At 33.1% G+C, this 19,984-nt stretch overlaps 2 protein-coding genes across 2 annotated transcripts in view; both read left to right on the top strand.

Moving 5' to 3' along the window:
• LOC124368309 (protein pelota-like) overlaps positions 1 to 1,675 on the top strand; it is a 64,414-nt gene extending 62,739 nt beyond the window's left edge. The window contains 2 exon segments of the mRNA XM_046825583.1: positions 871 to 930; positions 1,664 to 1,675. Coding sequence (XP_046681539.1) covers positions 871 to 930; positions 1,664 to 1,675 — 72 coding nt within the window.
• Positions 1,676 to 9,903: 8,228 nt separating this feature from the next.
• On the top strand, positions 9,904 to 10,976 carry LOC124368308. Its single transcript, XM_046825581.1, has 2 exons — positions 9,904 to 10,120; positions 10,403 to 10,976. The coding sequence occupies exons 1-2, from the start codon at positions 9,990 to 9,992 to the stop codon at positions 10,974 to 10,976; spliced, it is 705 nt and encodes a 234-aa protein (XP_046681537.1). The 5' UTR covers positions 9,904 to 9,989.
• Positions 10,977 to 19,984: the final 9,008 nt, after the last annotated feature.

The raw sequence follows: 19,984 nt of genomic DNA, 5'->3' as shown, positions 1-19,984 counted from the left end.
CCAACAAGGAAACAATCATCCTGTTTGGAGTATCATCTGTATACCAATATAAACATGGAATTTGGTATAGTTGCTCACTTTCTTAAACAGGACATAGTCCTTGATCATGCAGGTGCTTTTGTTAATTTCTCTCTTTCAAATCACTTCAAAAGAGAAAGGTTGTGAAAACAAACCACATAAAAAAAACGCCTTATTTCACAAGACAGATTGTAATGATCCTAGGAGAGTGCTTAAATGTTGATTGGTCGGTTTTAACATTAATCTCGATAATGTAATACAGTGTTTTTTTCTATGTTCTTGTAAATATGTTGGTGAAACTCATCTGAACTATTATTGTCCATTAATTAGTGAATCAGAAATTCAGAAAACTTTATTCATGAACTTATGAGTTAGCAGATAATTTGGCATCAAGTAGTTAACAAAATTGAAACACATACAATAAAATGGTTGAGTCCAAAAATAATTTCTAGTTAGAGGGTCAATCAGGAAATGGTTCTCCAGTTCCAGGAAAAGCTCTTCTATTGGTGTAGAATGGTTCTATTCCAGGATAACCATGGTAATGTGAGTCCAATAAAATATCTTTCTCATGTTGTGATTCACCTTTTTCTCCTTTCGGCTGCCTCAGGCAGGCAGGGTTGAGGAACTTGGGCCACCAGGGTAGGAAAGAAGGCTTCCTCATCAAAGTATGGTCAAACTGCATGTGGGTCAGGTACGAGTATAATTCGAGGCCTGGTCGAGGTGTTTTTTTTATATTTGTGTCCTATCGGTACTTCTCTGTAGCTGTAGAGTGCTAGCGTAAGTGGCCACCTCTAAGATGTACAAACAAACCACTGGTTAGAACCTTCAGTTTCTTTAAATTTCTGTCGACAGCTTGTCTCTGTTGTTGAGCTCTGCAAGCACTCTAATGTGGTGCACAAGGACACGCTGCAAGTTTGTTGTTCATGAGTTGCCCCAAACTCCAAGTCCGTACCACAGGTGTGATTCAAAGATTGCATGATATGCAATTTTTGCTACTCTGGTACTACTTATGGATTTTATCCTCTTGATGGCATAGAGGGTGTTACTTAGTTTTACGGCATAGGTTGTCATTACGAGGGATCCATGTCAGTTGCTCATCAATAGTTATTCCCAAATACTTGGCCTTTTGGATGCTTCTATATCTGGAAGTCGTCCTACTTGTTCTCTTTTCCTGCACAAATACCAATTGTTGGGTTTTATCTTCATTTACAACCAGGGTATTACTATGGCAGTATTGTATAGCCATATTTAATGCCACTGATGAACAGACTTCGAGCATGTCAGGGATCTTTTCACTGAGAAGGAGGACAGTATCGTCTGCATACATCAGTGTTTCGTTATATTCTGCCAAATATTCTGGGAGGTCATTTGTTAACAAGACAAAAAGTACGGGAACCAGCACAGAGCCTTGTGGGACACCTCTTATCACTGGTAGTGGTATTGATCTCACTAATTTTTGTTACTCCTTTCTATGTGTGTTTTAGCTCAACTATTTGAGTTCTTCCTGTTAAAAAAAACTTTTGAACCAGTTTGCAGTAGTTTCCATTTATACCCAATATCTTCATTTTGTTCATCACATGAGAGTAGTCAAGGCAAGTCAAAAGCTTTGCTGAAGTGAAGTAGGATTGTTGTTGATGTGTTACAGGCTTCAAGATAGTCTATGAGAGATTCAACAAGGGTGATGATGGCTGATGTGGTGGATTTTCCCTTGAGAAAATCCGTGTTGATGTGGGGTAAGTAATTGATGAAGAGATAAATGTTGAAAAAGTCTGTGAAGCACTAATTGTTCAAAAACTTTGGAAAATGTGGATATTAGTGATATAGGACAGTAATTTTTGGATCAAGACGTCTCCTTTCTTTAATTTAGGGAATACTATTGAAATTTTGAGGATCGGTCTGGAAAATTCTATTTCTGAATGATTGATTGATGATGACTTGTACAAATGGTGTGGTAAGAGTTCTTCTTTATATGTCTTCAGTAGCTTAGCAGAGATAATTTCAATGCCAGTTGATGTCTTGTTCTAAAGAGACTCGATCACCTTTAGCACTTCATGTTCATTAGTTGGATAAAGAAACATATTCCGTATTGGTTGTGTATGGGTAGTATCTACTGGAGGCTGTTGAGGCATTAAAAGTTGGCTTTTTAAAAGGTCATTTGCAGTATTAGTAAAATATACGTTAAGGTGGTTAGCAATTAGATTAGGATCTTGAAATTTTGGCTCCATCTATAATCAGCTCCATTGTTACTTGTGTATTTTTTGTATGATTTCCACTCAATATTGATTACGCTCCACAGAGCTTTAATTTTGTCATTTAGCTTCTTAAATAGTATTTGCAGTTTGCTTGGCATCTAAGGATCTTTAATTTCAAATCATAAGATTTTTTCTTATCCATCATGTCTTTTTTAAACTCTTCTGTACCATTCAGAAGGCATCTCTCCTGGGCCTCTACAAATGCTTGCTTAAGCTATGAGGCCTCATGGTCAAAGATGTTATTGAGCTTTATACGTTTATTTCTTGTTTTCACCATGGGGCAGGTCAGATTAATTGCCAGTGCAACTGTTTGGCTAAATAATTTGTATTGCATCTTCGGCACTATCCTGAGCGAGCACAATTTCCCAGGATTCTTGTTTGAGGACAGTTTTGAGATTTGTGATGTTCCTACAGTTTAAAATATATATTGGTAAGATACTGGAATCTGGGGAGCTGGAGCAGAGTGTTGTATTTTACAAAGTTGTGCTGTGTGGTCAGATAAACCAGTGTGAAGGATGTCTACTATTATGTCAACTGGTTGGAGATTGGTTGCAAAACACAGTCAATTGAGCTGGTTGTTGTTGGAATTATTTCTTGTCATGGTAAAACGATACGAGTTCATATTATAGCTTCTATAGAGTTTCATTTAGTTTGACTTGGTCACAGTTTGGTGACAGTATACGTCTATATTTGTCTCCTATAATTAAAATAACAGGGCTTTTTTTTTTTTTTTTTTTTTTTTTTTTTTTTTATTCCATGTGTGTATATTTATCAAGTGATTGTGAAATTCTATCCAGTGACAAGTCAGATGTCAGATGTCCTTGAAACTCTATAGATACCAACAATATGGAAGGTTTTGGCGACCTTGCTTGATTTTGTACTGATGCTAATTTCACAGTGGAGCTCCTTCCTGAAGTTTTGGTATGTCTTCTGGTTCGACAGTGTAGCCAAAGTTATTGTTTTTATAGATAACCCCCTTTTAGGTAATTTGTTCTACTGTATTCTGAAGTTAATGAATATTCTAGGATATTAGTATTTAAAAATTTCGGGTTGTTTTAAAGCCATGTTCCGTCAAGATTAGGATGTCGTGTTTTGTGGAGGTTAAGAAGTGGTTGTAACCTTTCTATTTTGTTTGCTTTAGCCTGTCCATTGTTTTGGTGCAGTATTGTTATATGTATTTTTGGCAGTTATGTTGATTTTTTTTAGAGGTCTGGTTGTAATTTTTGGTGTACACTGTGATGCTGTTAAAGGTTTTCTTATTTTTCAATTGTTTCAAAAAAATAGTTTAGTTGGGTGGTATTTTGGAGCAGCATTCATGTGCGTTGTATTCGGTTTTTTAGTTGGAGTTTGGCTGTTTCTCCCTGTTGGGTGGTTGAATGTCTAACTGTAGGGTTCCAGTTTTTTGGTCAGATTTTGCTGCTTCTCCCTGTTGGTGGTTGAATGTCTGCTGTATGATTCAGTTTTTTGGTCAGTTTTGGCTGTTTTCTCCCTGTTGGTGGTTGAATGTCTACTGTAGGGTTCAGTTTTTTGGTCAGAGTTTTGGCTGCTTCTCCCTGTTGGTGGTTGAATGTCTACTGTAGGGTTCAGTTTTTTGGTCAGATTTTGGCTGCTTCTCCCTGTTGGTGGTTGAATGTCTGCTGTATGATTCAGTTTTTTGGTCAGATTTTGGCTGCTTCTCCCTGTTGGTGGTTGAATGTCTGCTGTAGTGTTCAGTTTTTTGGTCAGATTTTGGCTGCTTCTCCCTGTTGGTGGTTGAATGTCTGCTGTATGATTCAGTTTTTTGGTCAGATTTTTGGCTGCTTCTCCCTGTTGGTGGTTGAATGTCTGCTGTAGTGTTCAGTTTTTTTGTCGGAGTTTGGCTGTTTCTTCCTGTTAGTGGTTGTCCAGTATTATCAATTAGTTGTCCCTAATAGTATTTTTGTTTATTATTTTGTAGTGTTCTATGTGTTTGTTGAAAAACTCTTTGATGCTTTCACTGGGATCTCAAAGTTTCACAGAGATTGGCGGAGATGTGACAACTGTGGTTGTAGATGAAATTCCAGTAGAGATTTGGATTTTATGGATCGTCCCCATGGAGTGATTGTATGACCCTTTAGTTTCTTTCTCGTCATTATGATGTGCGATTGCTTTTGAGTGTTAAATTAAGGTTTAAACCAGGTGATCACTTTTCGAGGAATTGGTTTACTCCTTTGGGAGTTTGCTCCAGTTGATGCACACTTTCTTAATTGCATTAACTTCAGACAAAAGAAATACATGCAATTTAAAGATTTTATACTACAAAGCTATTAATGAAGCTGAAATAAGTCCCAATGATGAATTGATTAAAAATGCAAAAAATAAATGCAGAAAGGCTTGGGAAATTGTTGAAAAATAATCAGGACATAATATTCACACAATAAAAAATTATCTCTTTGCAGATGTATTGAACAACTAATTTATAAATAAAACAGATAAACACAGTAAAGGACATGTAAAATAATATTAATTATTTGGATCTTATGAGGAATTTTCCGTCTTGAAATATCTAAAAATGATTTCAGGTGGAAATCAATTTAAAAAAAAACAGTTAAGCAGTTAAGGTTTTTTTTTGTTAACAAAATGATCAACTCCCGAAGTGAGGACGGATTTGGTTTATCTAATTATGTAATCAAAAGCATAATAGATGCAATAATTAGCGCCACTTACTTATCTTGTAAACTGTATGTTTCTTGAGGGTAGTTTTCCTCAATGTTTAAAGGTTGCCAAGAGACACTTATTTTCAAAAAAGGTGACAGAAATAACCCTGAGAACTATCGTCCAATTGCAATTGTCCCCATACTAAGTAAGGTAATTGAATCTTGCATATTGAAGCATCTGTATGATTATTTTGTAACTCACAATTTGCTGTATCCCCTTTAAATTTCCTTGGAGTTTATCGCCCTCCTGATAAACATTTAGAGATTGTTCATCAAAGGCTTGACATATTAAGGGAAGTGCTCAACACACTACCAACAATGAAAAAAATAAACACCATTATGATTGGAGATGTGAATATTGACAATCTGGTTCTCTATAGAGAAACAACTTTTTGACAAAATTCTATGCGATCACGGTTTTACAAGAATTGATCTCCCACCGACCAGGATCTCCAGAGAACTCATCCTTCTCGATAGATGTCATCTGTAGCAATATAGAGATGTGTAATATAAATGTGCAAGTGCTGAAAAATGGAATTTCAGATCATACTGGGATTTTCAATTATCGTTTTTAAGTGGAACGAAGTAGGAAGATAAAAATCAAATGATTGCACTAAAGAAAACATATGATTTTAAATTAAAGGCTCTAAGACGTCAAACAAGTGCTGACCATATAAAAATTTCATAAAATAAAAGCAAAGCGATTTTGGGAATTATAAATAGTGAGAGAGAATCAAAGAGCAACCAGGTCTCAAACTAATTACAAACTATAGGCCTATTTCACTCATTGCTACAACATCCAAAGTAATTTAAAAAATAGTACTTGAACACGTTCTCCATCACCTACAAGATAACAATATTCTAACAGACAGGCAGCATGGCTTCAGAAGAATCATTCGTGTTTGAATCAAAAGTCGTTCTGATAAGTTGTTGTAAAATTACTGTTAAGGAGCTTCTTTGCAGCCTTGTGCTGAGCAGTGTTTAACCCTTTGTTTGTCACTGTGTGGTAAATACAGTAGTTAGTATGTAAATATCTAACACTTTTTTGTTTTGTACCACTAAGACCCATAGTCTCTATTATACATTTTTAAGATTATCCTTTTAAGAAATTATCAAAAGTAGAGTTAACTTTTTCACAAACTTGTTACGGCTGGGCCTGACATGTCTGCAGGTCTAGCCAACCCAGATAACATGAATCTTGAAAATATGGAGGGCGATGAGATAAAATAAGCGGTAAGTTCTATTATTGACCATACTTATTCTGAAGCTAATATGGATATTACTGAAATACAAAATAAAAGAAAATGAGATCAGGCAGAAAATATTTATGACCCCACTGATTTAGTGCACCAAAGTAAAGTGGACAGTTCAGTACCAGAATCTTCACAACACAAAAAACAATATATTGTTTAGACTATACAATGAGTGGAATGTTGGTCCTTTTGAAGTGATAGTTCAAGATAAAAATAAACAAAATATCAATCCTTTTCGAGTTGGTAAAATAATAAAGTCCCATCATACCGATGTTGATTTCATCAATAGAGCAGGTAAGAACTTAGTTAATAACTTACAAATCTTATGTTGCCGCCAATAATATAGTAACGTCAATACACTTAACCCAATTTAATGTGTTTGTACCAACAATTAGAATTCATACATCAGGGGTAGCATTTGTAGAAAGAGATGTCACAGAAGGAGAAATCCTACAAGAGACAACATGTGAGTACCCTATTTTAGAAGTACAAAGATTAAAAAATAAGTTAATGGATTTCTAGTAGACACTAGTTTTGTTAAAATAACCTTTGAATTAGACAAGTTGTCAAGAATAGTGTATATAAATTATTTTCAGAATGCAAATTGGGCCATACATAATTCCGGTGAAACAGTGTTTTGGTCATTTTCATTTTAGCGGCTCCTTTTATGTCCCAGTGACTTACAAATTTGGCATATTTTCATTTTTAATTTAAGTTAAAATTATATACAGGAGAAGAATAACCATTTAATTCCTAGCACAAAGACAGAAATATTTCCTTTCTGTTAATTTTACTTATCCTTAGAAAAATTTATTTTGCAAGCTGGAGCCCCTAACTCATAATGTCCTTGATGCACATATAAGGATTTCAGTTACATTAAATTAAAGTTTAAAGTTAAGTAAAGATTAAAGTTTTTACGTTAACAGGGAGAAAAATTAAATTGTGGGTTATTAACTTAAAGGGTATATTGGGTCTAGTTGAAAATTTTATTAGAAAAAAATTAATCAAGTTAATATATTAAATATGGCAACATATTTAAAACTGTCCTCAAGAGTGTGTCATGAGTGTTACTTTTATAGTTTTATTTATTATTTAGTAGGTAAATGGAGGATTTTTGTTTTTGGTGTTGGTCAGTGGTAACCCCGTTGTTGATGGTGCTAGTAGTGTGAGAGAAAAGCGTTTTTCTTGAAGAAAGAAAAGAATGTAATTGAAGAACTTGGTGTTATCACCATTGTTATTCACTATATATATTTCTCAAATTAATGTAAGTCTAGCCAGTGAAATGAAGTCTTTGTAGCATGCTGATGACATAGTCGTATATTTCTCACACAAAAAAGGAGAATTGGTAAGTAAAAAATGAAGTGTGTCCTAAACAAACTAATTAGTGTATTTGATAATTTTACAATGATGTTTGAATGAATCAAAATGCAACACTAAAAAAAAGTGAAAAAAAGTAAAGAATGTCTTATTTTACCAGGCGAAGTTAGGGCTATGAAGCCCTCTCTAACACTTAACCTGGGGACCAACGGCTTACAGGCAACTTCCGAACCACCACAAATGGCCGGGCAGGCGGGCTGCTTGCAAGGACAGGATCGCTCAGCGGTCACCCATCCAAGCAGCAGCCACGCTCGACATTTCTTGATCTGGTTATCTTGCGATAACTGCCGTACCCGCTACACTATGCCATTGGCAATATTGTATGCAACACTGTATGATTTTCAAGGAAAAGACAAAGTCAGCATTGACAAACTCACAATTAATGGTCACCTTATTCCAATTAGAGACATTAGGATTTTAGGATCATTTTGGATCATAAATTAACCTTTAAACAACATATTATGGACCAATTAAATAGATGTTCTAAAGATCTAAATATTATTAAATGTATTAGTTGTGGAACAAAGGGCTGTAACCCTAATTTTGCCACACAAGTATATACAAGCCTAATAAGATCAAAATTAGATTATTGTTGTGCATTGTTTGGTCATATATCAGGGAGGGATTTGGGTAAACTAGATTTAATTCAAAATCAGGCACTCAGACTTGCCTCAGCTCCTTTTGCACCACACCAGTTATAGCACTACAAGCTGAAGCTGCTGTGATGCCACTAGACACCAGAAATATTCTTACAGATAACTTAGTGTACAAGATACTTTTAGAAAATAATCACCCAGCATTTAGAAACAGGTTTACTTAAAATATGTTAAGTCAAAATAGTGTTTTACTGGCAAAAGAGTGTTACCACTATTCATAACATTTTTCAATAATATAACTGAAACGGTGCCTAACATGGAAATGGAAGGATTTTAAAAACGGCTGGGATTTTAAATTACCCTTATTTATTGAAGAAAAGATTATAGAAGGCGATACAAGATTAACACATTTATAAGTAACAAAAAAGAATACGAATAAACAAACTCTTAAACAATTTTGGTTAGAAAAAAATGTCGCGATTTTATTTAGGTTATGTTTATGTTTACACTGTGGGGGTCCAAAACTGACGCTGGGTGTGGCGCTGCCTTTCTGATTCCAGACCAATACCACTGCCTTATATTCTCTTAGCAAATATATGTCTAGCTATAGTGCCGAATTAATAGCTATATATAAAGCAGTGCAATTTATCAATAATACTCAATATGATAATGCAGTTATATGTACCGACTCTCAAGTGGCGGTTATAGCAATCTCCAATTATAGCAAAGGTAAGAATAATAACCAATTAATTATAAGCATAGTGTATGAGTTGAAAGTATTAGATAAAAAAATATATTGTTCGTACGGATTCCAGGGCATATTTCACTAGAATCTAATGAAAGAGTGGACAAATTATTAGCCAGAGATACAATACCGGCAGGCGTGAAAGTTCTAGAAATTAATGTCCCTTAGGAGGACTTTAAGAAAGGGGATTGAAGACTATCAGGTAATCTTTGAATCGACTCAAGAAGCTCACTGGTAAAAACATATTGTAAAAATGGTAAGTTATTTTCCTTGGTTTAAAAATAGTTAACTGTCCAGGAAGGAAGTCATCATAATTTTATCGCCTGAGACTGGGTCATGCCAGAGTAAACAGTAAGATGTTTGCATTTAAAAAATATTTTACCCCATTATGTTTTGAATTGTACTTTGGGTGAGGAAGAGACAATTAATCATGTGGTACTACAATGCCCAAATTATGAATATGCCAGAAAAGAATGTTTTCAGTTAATATCAGATAATTGAGTCGCCAAATGCCAAAACAGGCTAAATCCAAAATTTAAAAAAGTTGAGATATTGATGACATTGAGTTCTGTATTACCTAGGCTACAGATTTGTCACTTCAAAATGTTCCAAAACCAGTTAAAAAACTGTTTAAAATTAATATTTAAAAGTGAAGGTTGTTCCAAAATCAGTTATATCCTATAGCCATTCGGTTCCAAAAACAGTCATATCTGCACAGATGACAATGTTCCAAAACCAGCTATATCAAACTACAATAACTTACAATGTTTCATGTTTCTGTGTCAAAATAAGTTAAATCCCAAAAGACTTTTCCTATAGGGAACTGCTGATCATTTTCCTTCTGAATTAATTGTTTATTTTGTTGCTAATTTTAAATTTCAAAGGCTAAAATAGTGTTATAAGAAGCAATAGCACTCAATTATTTAACATTATTTTAAAAGCTCCTGATTTGTTGTGTGTCATAAACATGGAGGCTGAAACATACAGGAGGTATTTTAGAAGGTAGTGAAGGCGTTGGTATTGATATTATAAATGCTGAAGTTGTAATTGTTCAACAAGAAAATGTCAATATAATGGACATAACAGTGGAAACTCCACAAAATGTGGAACAAGTAGAGTTGGTAGAAGAGATGCCTGGCCCTTTGGCAAAGAAAAGGAAGAAAAACGAAAGAGCATGGAAGAAAACTGTTGCAAAAGTTGCTAGGTAAGTTAACAACATTTGGTAAAGAAAACTAAACTAGCCTAATCTTAACACTCATTTGAACTAAAATAACCTAACCTCAACTAAGCTAACCTAACCTCAACTAAACTAACCTATAACCGCAACTAAACTACTTTAATCTCAACCAGCCTAAAGTAATTCAGCTTAGGCCCTAACTTAACTACAACAGTTTTTGACAACGTTTGCGATCTATAATTTGTTTTTATTACAGGTTAGTATTTTTTTAAAGGTATAGGAGAACTAATAATCCCTATTTTGTTTTAGACACCGCCCGAAGGGATTTCCACAGATGCCTAGTTGTAAACATTCGGCCAAAAGTAAGTACCGCTGCGCAGAACTTTCCCTGCAGGATGTTAGAAAGATACATCAGCAATACTATAAAGACGCTGACCTTCAATCAAAGAAGAATTTTATTCTTCAGCACGTCATTGTTTCCTCAGCAAAAAGGACTCGTCTTCCAGAAGGTATCAAATCAAAAAGAAATGTAAGTACTGACTTTTTCTTACCTAAAATGAGGAACAACAAAACTGAGAATGTTAAAGTATGTCGGGCAGCACTACTTACAATTTTGCAAGAGAGTAAAAACCGAGTGCAATTGATTTGCAAAAAGTACCTGGAAACAGGCGTCGTACCTTTGGAGACTCGTGGAGGAGCACGCCAAGTTGATAAATATAATATAAAGAAAGACAGCATCAAATCTTTTATTAAAAACATTTATTCCAGTACAAAAACACTATTGCAGAGCGAAAAAACAAGCATAGGCAATACCTTCCAAGTGAGCTTAACATTACAAAAATGTGGAAAATGTATATTGAGCAGCATCCAACTGAAGAATTAAAGTGTGAGTATGACTTTTTCAGGCTGGTTTTTTCTGAGAACTTTAAACATTGGTTTTGACGCTTCCGTACACTGATAAGTGTTCAACCTGCACAAGGCTTGAGTGTGAACTAGCCACAGAAAAAGATGCAGGCAAGCGTGAAACACTAAAGCTAAACCTAAAAGCCCACAAAGTCCGTGCAGACAAATTCTACAAACTTTTGCAAGAAAATAATGATAAAGAGCTTATTCTGAGCTATGATTGTCAGAAAAATCTTGTCCTTCCTAAAATACCGGACCAAGCCGCATACTATAAGCGCCAGCTATATCTATATAATTTTGTGATTTGTGAGGGACATTCTAAAGTCCTCTTGAATTCAGAAAACACCTTTTCTTACCTCTGGACTGAAAACCAGTATGCAAAAGGGTCCAGTCAAATTGCATCTGCTGTTTACCACAGGTTAACAAGCGCTAACATGGAAAATGTCACCACAGTCAAACTTTTCTCTGACGGCTGTGGTGGCCAAAACAAGAACACAACTGTTGTCGGTATGATTGCTCATTGGCTCCTGAAAGATGCACCTAAACATGTTACTAAAGTTGTACTACTCTTTCCGGTAGTCGGCCATTCTTTCATTCCCCCTGATAGTGTTTGGAGTACTTGAAAGGAAATTTCAAGATCTGAGTGTAATCAACAATCCCAATGAGTACACTGAAATAATTGAAAAGCACTGTACTGTTGTGAAACTTGGGACGGATTGCCCTGTGAGTGATTGGAAAACTCTAAACCGATGCTGTTCTAAAAAAAACCAGGACAATGGCATTTTCAATTTCAAAAGGCCAAGAAATTTATCTTTTCAAGAAGTAAAAGTAATCCAAACTCCATCCTGGTACAAGGAGAAGCAAACTATGTATTTGAAATCGGCGAGAGTAAGTCAGTAATGAAAAGGGGGAAAAATTTTGACAATGCAGTTTTGAGAGTGATACAAGAAGGACACCCAGTGAAACAAGTAAAAAATCAATGATGTGAAATGCTTGCTAAATCTCCACTATGGAAATGACTGGCAACGGGAGCCAAAGTTGAAGTTTTTCAAGGACTTATTCCAGCTACCTACCACCAATCAAGGCGAAGAAGATGATGATGATGATTTTGAAATAAATGAAGAGGATGAGCCTATGATTGAGTGAAAATATTTTTAATAAACGACACATTTATTTTATAAACTCTGTAGATAAATAAATTCATGGTTTTGTATTGAAAATGAATACGATTGTGTTCATTAATCCTAACCTAACTTTACCTAACAATATAGGCTACAATGTTTTGAGAAAAAAGGATTTAATAATATAAGGTTCTGTTTTTAACTTATTTTGGAATGGTAAACGCAATTTAACTGGTTTTGGAACCAAAGTTAAAAAGCAAATGGCGGAGAGTAAGTTTCCAAAAGCAGCTAAATCATAGTTACTGTTCCAAAACAAAGCTATGCCATATATTTAATCGGCTGCAGTAATTATAACTTTTGTACCATTTTTTAGCAATTTTTAAAACAATATAACTAATTTTTTAACCTTTTTTTTTAAACAAAAATCATAAAAATGTAATGGATGTGAGAAAAAGCAATCAGTTTTTGGCATTTATCTAAAAAACTTGCAGAGTGGGATTTAGCTTGTTTTGGCATTTGGCGACTCAATTTTTAAATATCTAAAACTATGACATAAAGAATGTTCTCAAAACTAATGATTTGAATATGTATAAAGAATTTTTAAAAATACATTTAAACATAAAAACGATATTATCTTTCAAACTCTTTCACATAATTAGTTACCCCACCTGGGAGTTATAAACAAAATAAAATGCTTATTTCAACTTCCTAATGATTTTATAAAGTGTTCTTTGGAAATTCAATTCATAAAAATTGATTAATGATTTATGCACATCTTTTAATAAAGAAAATATTTTTCAATAAAAATATAAAAAAAATTATTGAAAAAATTTTTCAATAATTTTCAGCTTAATTTGTTTTTCAGTTAACACTTGTTTAGCATTCAGCATAATGCGTACATTATAGTAACAAATTATTGTAAAATGGTTGGCCACAGACCGACAATGGCATTGATGCACAACAAGAGTATAAGAAATCTTGATATTTAACAGTAACACAGGATGGTGAAAACCAATGTGATAATGAAAAAGCGGAAGATTTTATGACCATTCTGATATCACAGCACAGCTAGATCAGCTGATGTTGAAAGATAGTCATATACTTCGTTGGAAATAATGATCTTGAAACTTCTCCGTGATTATAATTCTCAGGAGCTGTTTCAATATGTTAAATATTGAAATATACTCAGGAGCTGAGTATGTTTAAATAAGACATTCACTGGGTTTTTTAAAACAACTACAAAACATTACTTTTTATTTGTTTTCTCTATATTACATCTCTGTAAAACAAAATCACAAATTGGATCTCTTTTACTGTTATATTTGTAACAAATACATTCCTTATAATCTATCTTGTTTTTTACTGTACTCCTGGTTTGTCCAGATCACTTTCGGTCCCAATTAATCCGGATAAACAACTCATAGTCCCTGAATCAACCTTCCCCACCATAGCTTATGTTATGTGTAGAATACTTGGCTGCTCTGTCGCACAGTGGGAGAACAAAGTGTGCATTTAAGGAAAACCCTCTGTAAGTGTAACACTGATTTTAAATGGCCCCATTTAAGGGTATATACTTCATTAAACTTCCTTACTAAATTAAATTAAACTATTCACAGATCAATACAATCAACAGTTTCTGAATTACACTAACTATTGAACTTGAAAATACAATAGCTGTACGAATAAAGAATAAAAACAATTTTATTCATCCCATTCTGACAAAAAATTACAAAACAGTTGTGATATAATTCATGACAAATGTTACCCCAACAATAATAAATAATTTGTAAGCAAAACAATATAATCGTTTTTCTGTACAAATTTAAAATATTAGATAATATTGTAGTGGCCAGTGCGTTAAAATAATACTTGAGACTTAAACAATAGACAAAACTTCTTTATTTAAAATATTATTTGAGAACAGAAGTTGCATCAACATTGTTAGATAAGCAAAAGGTTTGGAGACTTAGACAATAGACAAACTTCTTTATTTAAATATTATTTGAGAACAGAAGTTGCATCAACACTGTTAGATAAACAAAAAGTTTGGTTAAAAGAAGTTCAGATATAAGTTGTCTTGATTAAAATCTATGTAAAGGTACATGAAGTGAGATTAGTCTAGTTGTTCTTCCAGTTGAAAAATTCTTCCAAAGTGTAGAAGGTGTGCTCCAGTAACCACTCCATGAGATGCTTGTTGAAGGTTTTGTCTTCACAGATTCTTTTTAACTGTTCAGGTAGGAGGTTGAGCAGCTTGGGTCCTGCGTAGCACGGTTTCTTCTCGTAGAGGGCGTGAGGTGAATCAGCATGGCAAAGTTTGTGTTATTCCTACTGCTGTATTGGTGAGCATCTCCTAGGCTCTGGTGATTCTTGTATATTGCATGCACTTATTATTCTTATGGAAGATACTTATACCTAAGCAGTACGATATCAATTTCTAATCCAACATAAGGTTTAATATGATATAAAAATAGACTTGAGGATTTATAACCCTGTGCAATACATTTATCGATAAAATGTGAAAACAGCACGAGATTAAAAAAGTAATTCAGTAAATATTCATCCCCTTTTGAAATTCACCATAATAATGAATGTTGCTACTTATTAACTAAGTTATACAGAACCATTACATCACTTGTGTTTGTGTCAATTAGAGTAAAAATATGTATATTGCTCTTTGTAAGAATATAACATATTTACATTATTTTGATTTATTTTCAAATGTACTCCCTTAATATTGTTTAGTTACAACGAAACCGTACCTTGATTTCAAGACAGTACAAACTCCATGAATTTTATGTGAGATGGAAAGGGGATATAATGAGTTTTAGTTCTTTACCATTGGATGGTTATTATTCCAAACGAAGCTAAGTAATTTAGTTGTTGGTTTTGCACCACAAATGGGTGTGTCGGTACTGGATCACTTCATACTGTGTAAATCAGGAAAATATTGTTCCAATTAGGGCAGATGTAAAACATGGTGTACCCCAAGGGTAAATCTTGGGCCAATTGTTATTCATTTTCTATGTCAATGATCTGCCAAATTACCTCCATAAAGAAGTTTGCAGCCTCTTTATATGCAGACGATACAACTGCTCTAATTAGACGAAAAATGTTTTGACTTAGAACTTGACACCAAAGATGTCATTGGCAAACCTGACAAAATTTTCCTTACTCACGGTCTGTTGTTAAATCGAGACAAGACTAATACGCTTTAAATCAAGAAATGATCATTTTTGTAAAGGGTTTAATAATAATTCACAAGTAGTACAATTAATTGTTAGGCTTACATTTAGACACTAAATTAAAATTTTCTGACCATATCAATATATTAAATAAGGAACTTAATTCAACCAGGTATGCGTTGAGTATACTACTTAGAATAACATCTTTGGAAGTTGGTATAGCTGTGTATTATGCCCATGTATACTCGTTAGTTATGGGATTACTTTGTGGGTTAATTGCTCAGATGTGAAAAAAAACTCTTTATTAGTCAAAAATCAATTATTAAAACAATAGGTCATTGCACATCAAGAACAACATGTAAACCGTTATTTGAAAAATTTAACATCCTTACTTTGTCATGTATATATATATATATATATATATATATATATATATATATATATATATATATATATATATATATATATATATATATTTAAATGCTTAAATTAGAACATAAGAATCCTTATTAATTTGATAAATAACAAATTTAATTATAGATATCACACAAGAAATTGTAAGTTGTTTCAATGTCCACATAAACTAATAAAATTTGAAACTAGTCCTCTTTATCTAGGTTTGAAAATTATATTAATAATATTGCACAGTAATATAAAAAACTTCCCTTATCTACATTTACAAAAAAATTAAAAGAAGCACTTTGTCAAAAAAATATATTATAGCGTAAATAAATTCTTTTTGATGATGAAAACGAATAATAAAAATAATATCTTTTAAAAAATTGTCAAATAGGTTTAAGCCTTGGATTTAATCAACGTTTTTTATGTTTTTATATCAATAAAATATGTATTAAAAGTAATGTTTTAGAATAAGTTTAGTTATGTAGTTTTAATCATTGACTATGTACAGGTTTTTATTACATTGTGATAGCAGAAAACGTATTATACAATAAATGTTTGTCTATTGTCTGTTTGCTAGACAAATTTGTACGTGGATTATAGCTAGAGAGCTTGTAGTATCGGGAGACAAAGTTACTATTGATTAAGCTAATGAGAAGCAGCAGCATTGATGAGAGTCTGAGTAGCTTGCTGTATTACTGAGTAACTAAGTACCGGTACTATTAAACTGTTCGGTATTTTTATTTAGATAGTAAGTTAAACTGGGAATGCAATGTAAAAAAACGTTTGTAAAAAGTTAGCTAGAGTTGTATTTTTACTTTGTAAGCTTAAGTTCTGTGTTAGTAACGAAATGCACATAATATCTTACTATGCTTTTTTTCACACACATTTGATATAGTGTCAATTTATGGGGTAACATTAGGGTATCTAATAAAGCTTTTGTATGGCAGAAGAAAGCTCTTAGAATAATAATTAAAGGGATACCAGACATAATACCAGACGTGTTTGCCTATATTTAGAGAATTTCACATTATGAGATCGCCTTGTACAGATATTTCTTTGTCCAATGAAAGTTAAAGAAAATTTCAATTATATACAAATCAGAAGATATACACACATTTACAAAACAAGAAACTTAAATAAGCTTGACTTACCACCAATTAGACTAAAAAAAAAACTAATAAAAGCCACATTTTTATAGAAATGAATTTGCCTGAGGAGCTTGGGGAGTAAGTATTAAGAGGTTTAATTCTAATTAATAGCTGGTTAAAGGAGATAACATTGTATTGTGTCAATGAATACCTTGCCTGTGACTAGTGATACAAAATTTTAGATGTGTCTTATTCTTTTGTTGTTTTTAATCTCTTGTTTATTGTCATTTGTTGTTGTTTATAGTGTTTTTGTTGTTAATTATTTGTTAAATCTGTAACTTTATTAATATTTTAAACTTTAGAGTGGTTTTATGAAATAACTGTAAAAAATTTATTACTGGTAAGTATTTTGATGATGTCAACTGAATATATGTACTATGTTTAAAAACAAATAAAGATCTTGAATCTTGAGACTCGGAGGTTCTAAGTTTTTTATAATTAGGCTCTAGGACCACAACTCCTCGAAACTTTTGAATCTTCCTCCCAAGCTGTTTGCCTCTATCCAAGGTGCTGGTGTCTCCATCAAAATTAGAGACTTAAAAACAAAATCCATTTTTCAACCATTAAGGATATTTTTGTTTGTTTGAATTCACTCTTGTTATGATAAAACTTATCTGAATTTTTGATTGAATATACAGGGCAATGGAATCTATGATGTTTTCTAATGTGTTCCCATGTTGATCTCGTAGAAAATCTTTAACATTTTTGATCTTTCAAGAAAATGTCACTCAAATCTATGGGTTATTTTAAAAAACACCCATTTCCACTGAATTGAAGAACAAATGGTTAGGGAAGTGCTCAACAAAGATAACTTATACCGATAAGCAATATTATCTGAGTAGATAAAAGTAATGGAGTTTAAAGTAGCATGCTGATAAGTAAGTATAAATATTTGCAGGAGAATGTGTTTAACATATGCGTTCAAGCAAAATAAGTTTCAGACCAAAGGAAAGTGGAGCCTGTTTTGTACGCATCCAGTAATATGTAAAAATCATTTAAATTTCATCTATGACTCCAGCCATTTACTTAGTGTTGCAATAATATTTTTTAAAAAAGGCTAAATAAATTTTGTACTTCAGAAAGTATCGTATTAACATGGAAAAAGATTCAAGCTCTGAGCTTTGTAAACTTGAGCATTGAGAAACATACAATTCTTAAATATTAAATTACGTTTTTAGTTCATTTTAAAAACACAGCACTTCAGATGCTCCCATTGCCAATAGCAATTTTTTAAGACAAATTTTGCTGGCATTTTATTATTATCATTTCAACACAAGTAAAAAAAGAAGGAAGCAAATTTCAAAATAAAAAAATTTAATAAAAGGGTGTTTTCACTCCTGCTTCACTTTGCTCATTTAGATTACATTGGATAGTTGCTGGGCAAACCAGATATATCTCTTTTGTAATCTAGGCTTCTTTTGACGTCAAAACTATGTAAAAAGTTTGTGTTGAATGTCACCAACTGTGTAGAAAACTTGGTTGCTCCACCGTGCTTAGAGATTGTGTTTATCACATCGTAGTGCACTTGAAGAGAATACCTCTTCATCTAAATTACCCTATATTTTGTGGTCTAGGTGTCTCTGATGTTGAAACGATGTAACAAGTTAATTTTGAACTTCTTCGTCACCGACTTTTTCTTGAAACTCTTCAGACAAATAGGAGTCCAGATTTCAGTGGTCAAGAATGTAACGGCATCTAATCCCAAAACACTGCACTAAGATGAAGGTTGAACTGCAGCTTCAACAACTCAACATTCACATTGAATCAACCCTTCCTATCATAGCTACGTTATGTGTAAACATTAACATTTCAACCAAACCTTTTGTAAATATAGTATCAGATTTCATTTGATAGATCAAAGTAGTGGATTACCACTTAAAATTTGAGTTGTCCCATTTTGGTAATTGGGGGAAACATAACACATTAAAACCAACTTTACGTGTTATGTATGTGTTAAAGTTTCTAATGTTATTTTCGATGTCAAAAACATTATTAGTTGGAGGGACATTTTATTTTCAACATACTATGTCTATTTTGACAGTATGTTTGGAAGAACTTAATACAACACTTTTTATAGAAAACATGGTTTTATGCCATTGCGAACATTGCAACAATGACATTTAGTTCACTTGCATAAATACACTCTGGTAAGATTGGTTTTCACACAAACTCTTATCTTCATATCGTACCAATGGGTTATATCCATTGATGAATGAAAAGCCTTTACTGTTTTGCCCATGAGGAGCATTCACGTAAGCATTTACTCTGTGAATGTCTAAACTGAGCACTTCAGCCAACAATTAGCAGTGACGCAGCGAGCGAGGCGATTACCACATTGCAGTTCTTCCGATGAAGTCTAATAATGTAGGGTATTGATAACCTACGTATTTTTCGTCCCCCCCCCCCTCACTCCTCCCAAAAAAAACAAAGAAAGTCTAATACGGATGGCCCTTGGCGCTTTATAGGAGGGAAGCGTCACAATCACTAGGATATTCTTATAACAATATTCAATTTTATAGCTACGCAAGGCACGAACCACAATATAATTCTATACTGCAAGCCAGAATTGCCACAACCATACAATTTCAATTCCCTACCTACATCAAGCCTTCTTGTATGAAAAGGAATAACAAAATCTAAAGCCAAGCCAATCTGTTACTTATCTTTGCTTTATTAACAATTTACATAAGTATAAAAACAGAGGTATCTACATTGTATATAATACTAATTAAGTTACGGTATACAAATACATTATGAATTTTATTGTTTGCAAATTATTATTGTTAAATAATTGTGTAAAGTTAGATTAAACATGTTTGAAGATTATAACACTCTTGTTGTTGAATTTGTAGCATAATGCATACTGAAAGAGTGAGCCTGAGAGAGTTTATTTGATGTTAGAGAAATTATAATGGATATCCTGTATATATATATGTTCAAACAAGTTCTTCCAACAGCAATACAAATATAATAAAGTTCTACTAGGTGTGTGTGTGTGTGTTGAATATAATTTTTGAAAAATAATGAATATACAAAACGGTTGCTGATAAACTAACAACGTTACATCTAAGATATATTGATATTTAAATAACTCATTGGTGTAAATTAAATATTATACCCAAACAGCTGTCACAG

Source organism: Homalodisca vitripennis, chromosome 8, assembly GCF_021130785.1.
Source record: "Homalodisca vitripennis isolate AUS2020 chromosome 8, UT_GWSS_2.1, whole genome shotgun sequence".
Classification (NCBI taxonomy): domain Eukaryota; kingdom Metazoa; phylum Arthropoda; class Insecta; order Hemiptera; family Cicadellidae; genus Homalodisca; species Homalodisca vitripennis.
Note: the sequence above shows the minus strand (reverse complement) of the source record. Positions and strands in the feature narration are given on the sequence as shown.

Bases quoted from the DNA above. Each gene is read 5' to 3' on its own strand.
- LOC124368308 (XM_046825581.1), top strand. From the start codon at position 9,990: ATGGACATAACAGTGGAAACTCCACAAAATGTGGAACAAGTAGAGTTG. The intron at 10,121-10,402 runs GTAAGTTAACAA...ATTTTGTTTTAG, and splicing joins ACTGTTGCAAAAGTTGCTAG to ACACCGCCCGAAGGGATTTC.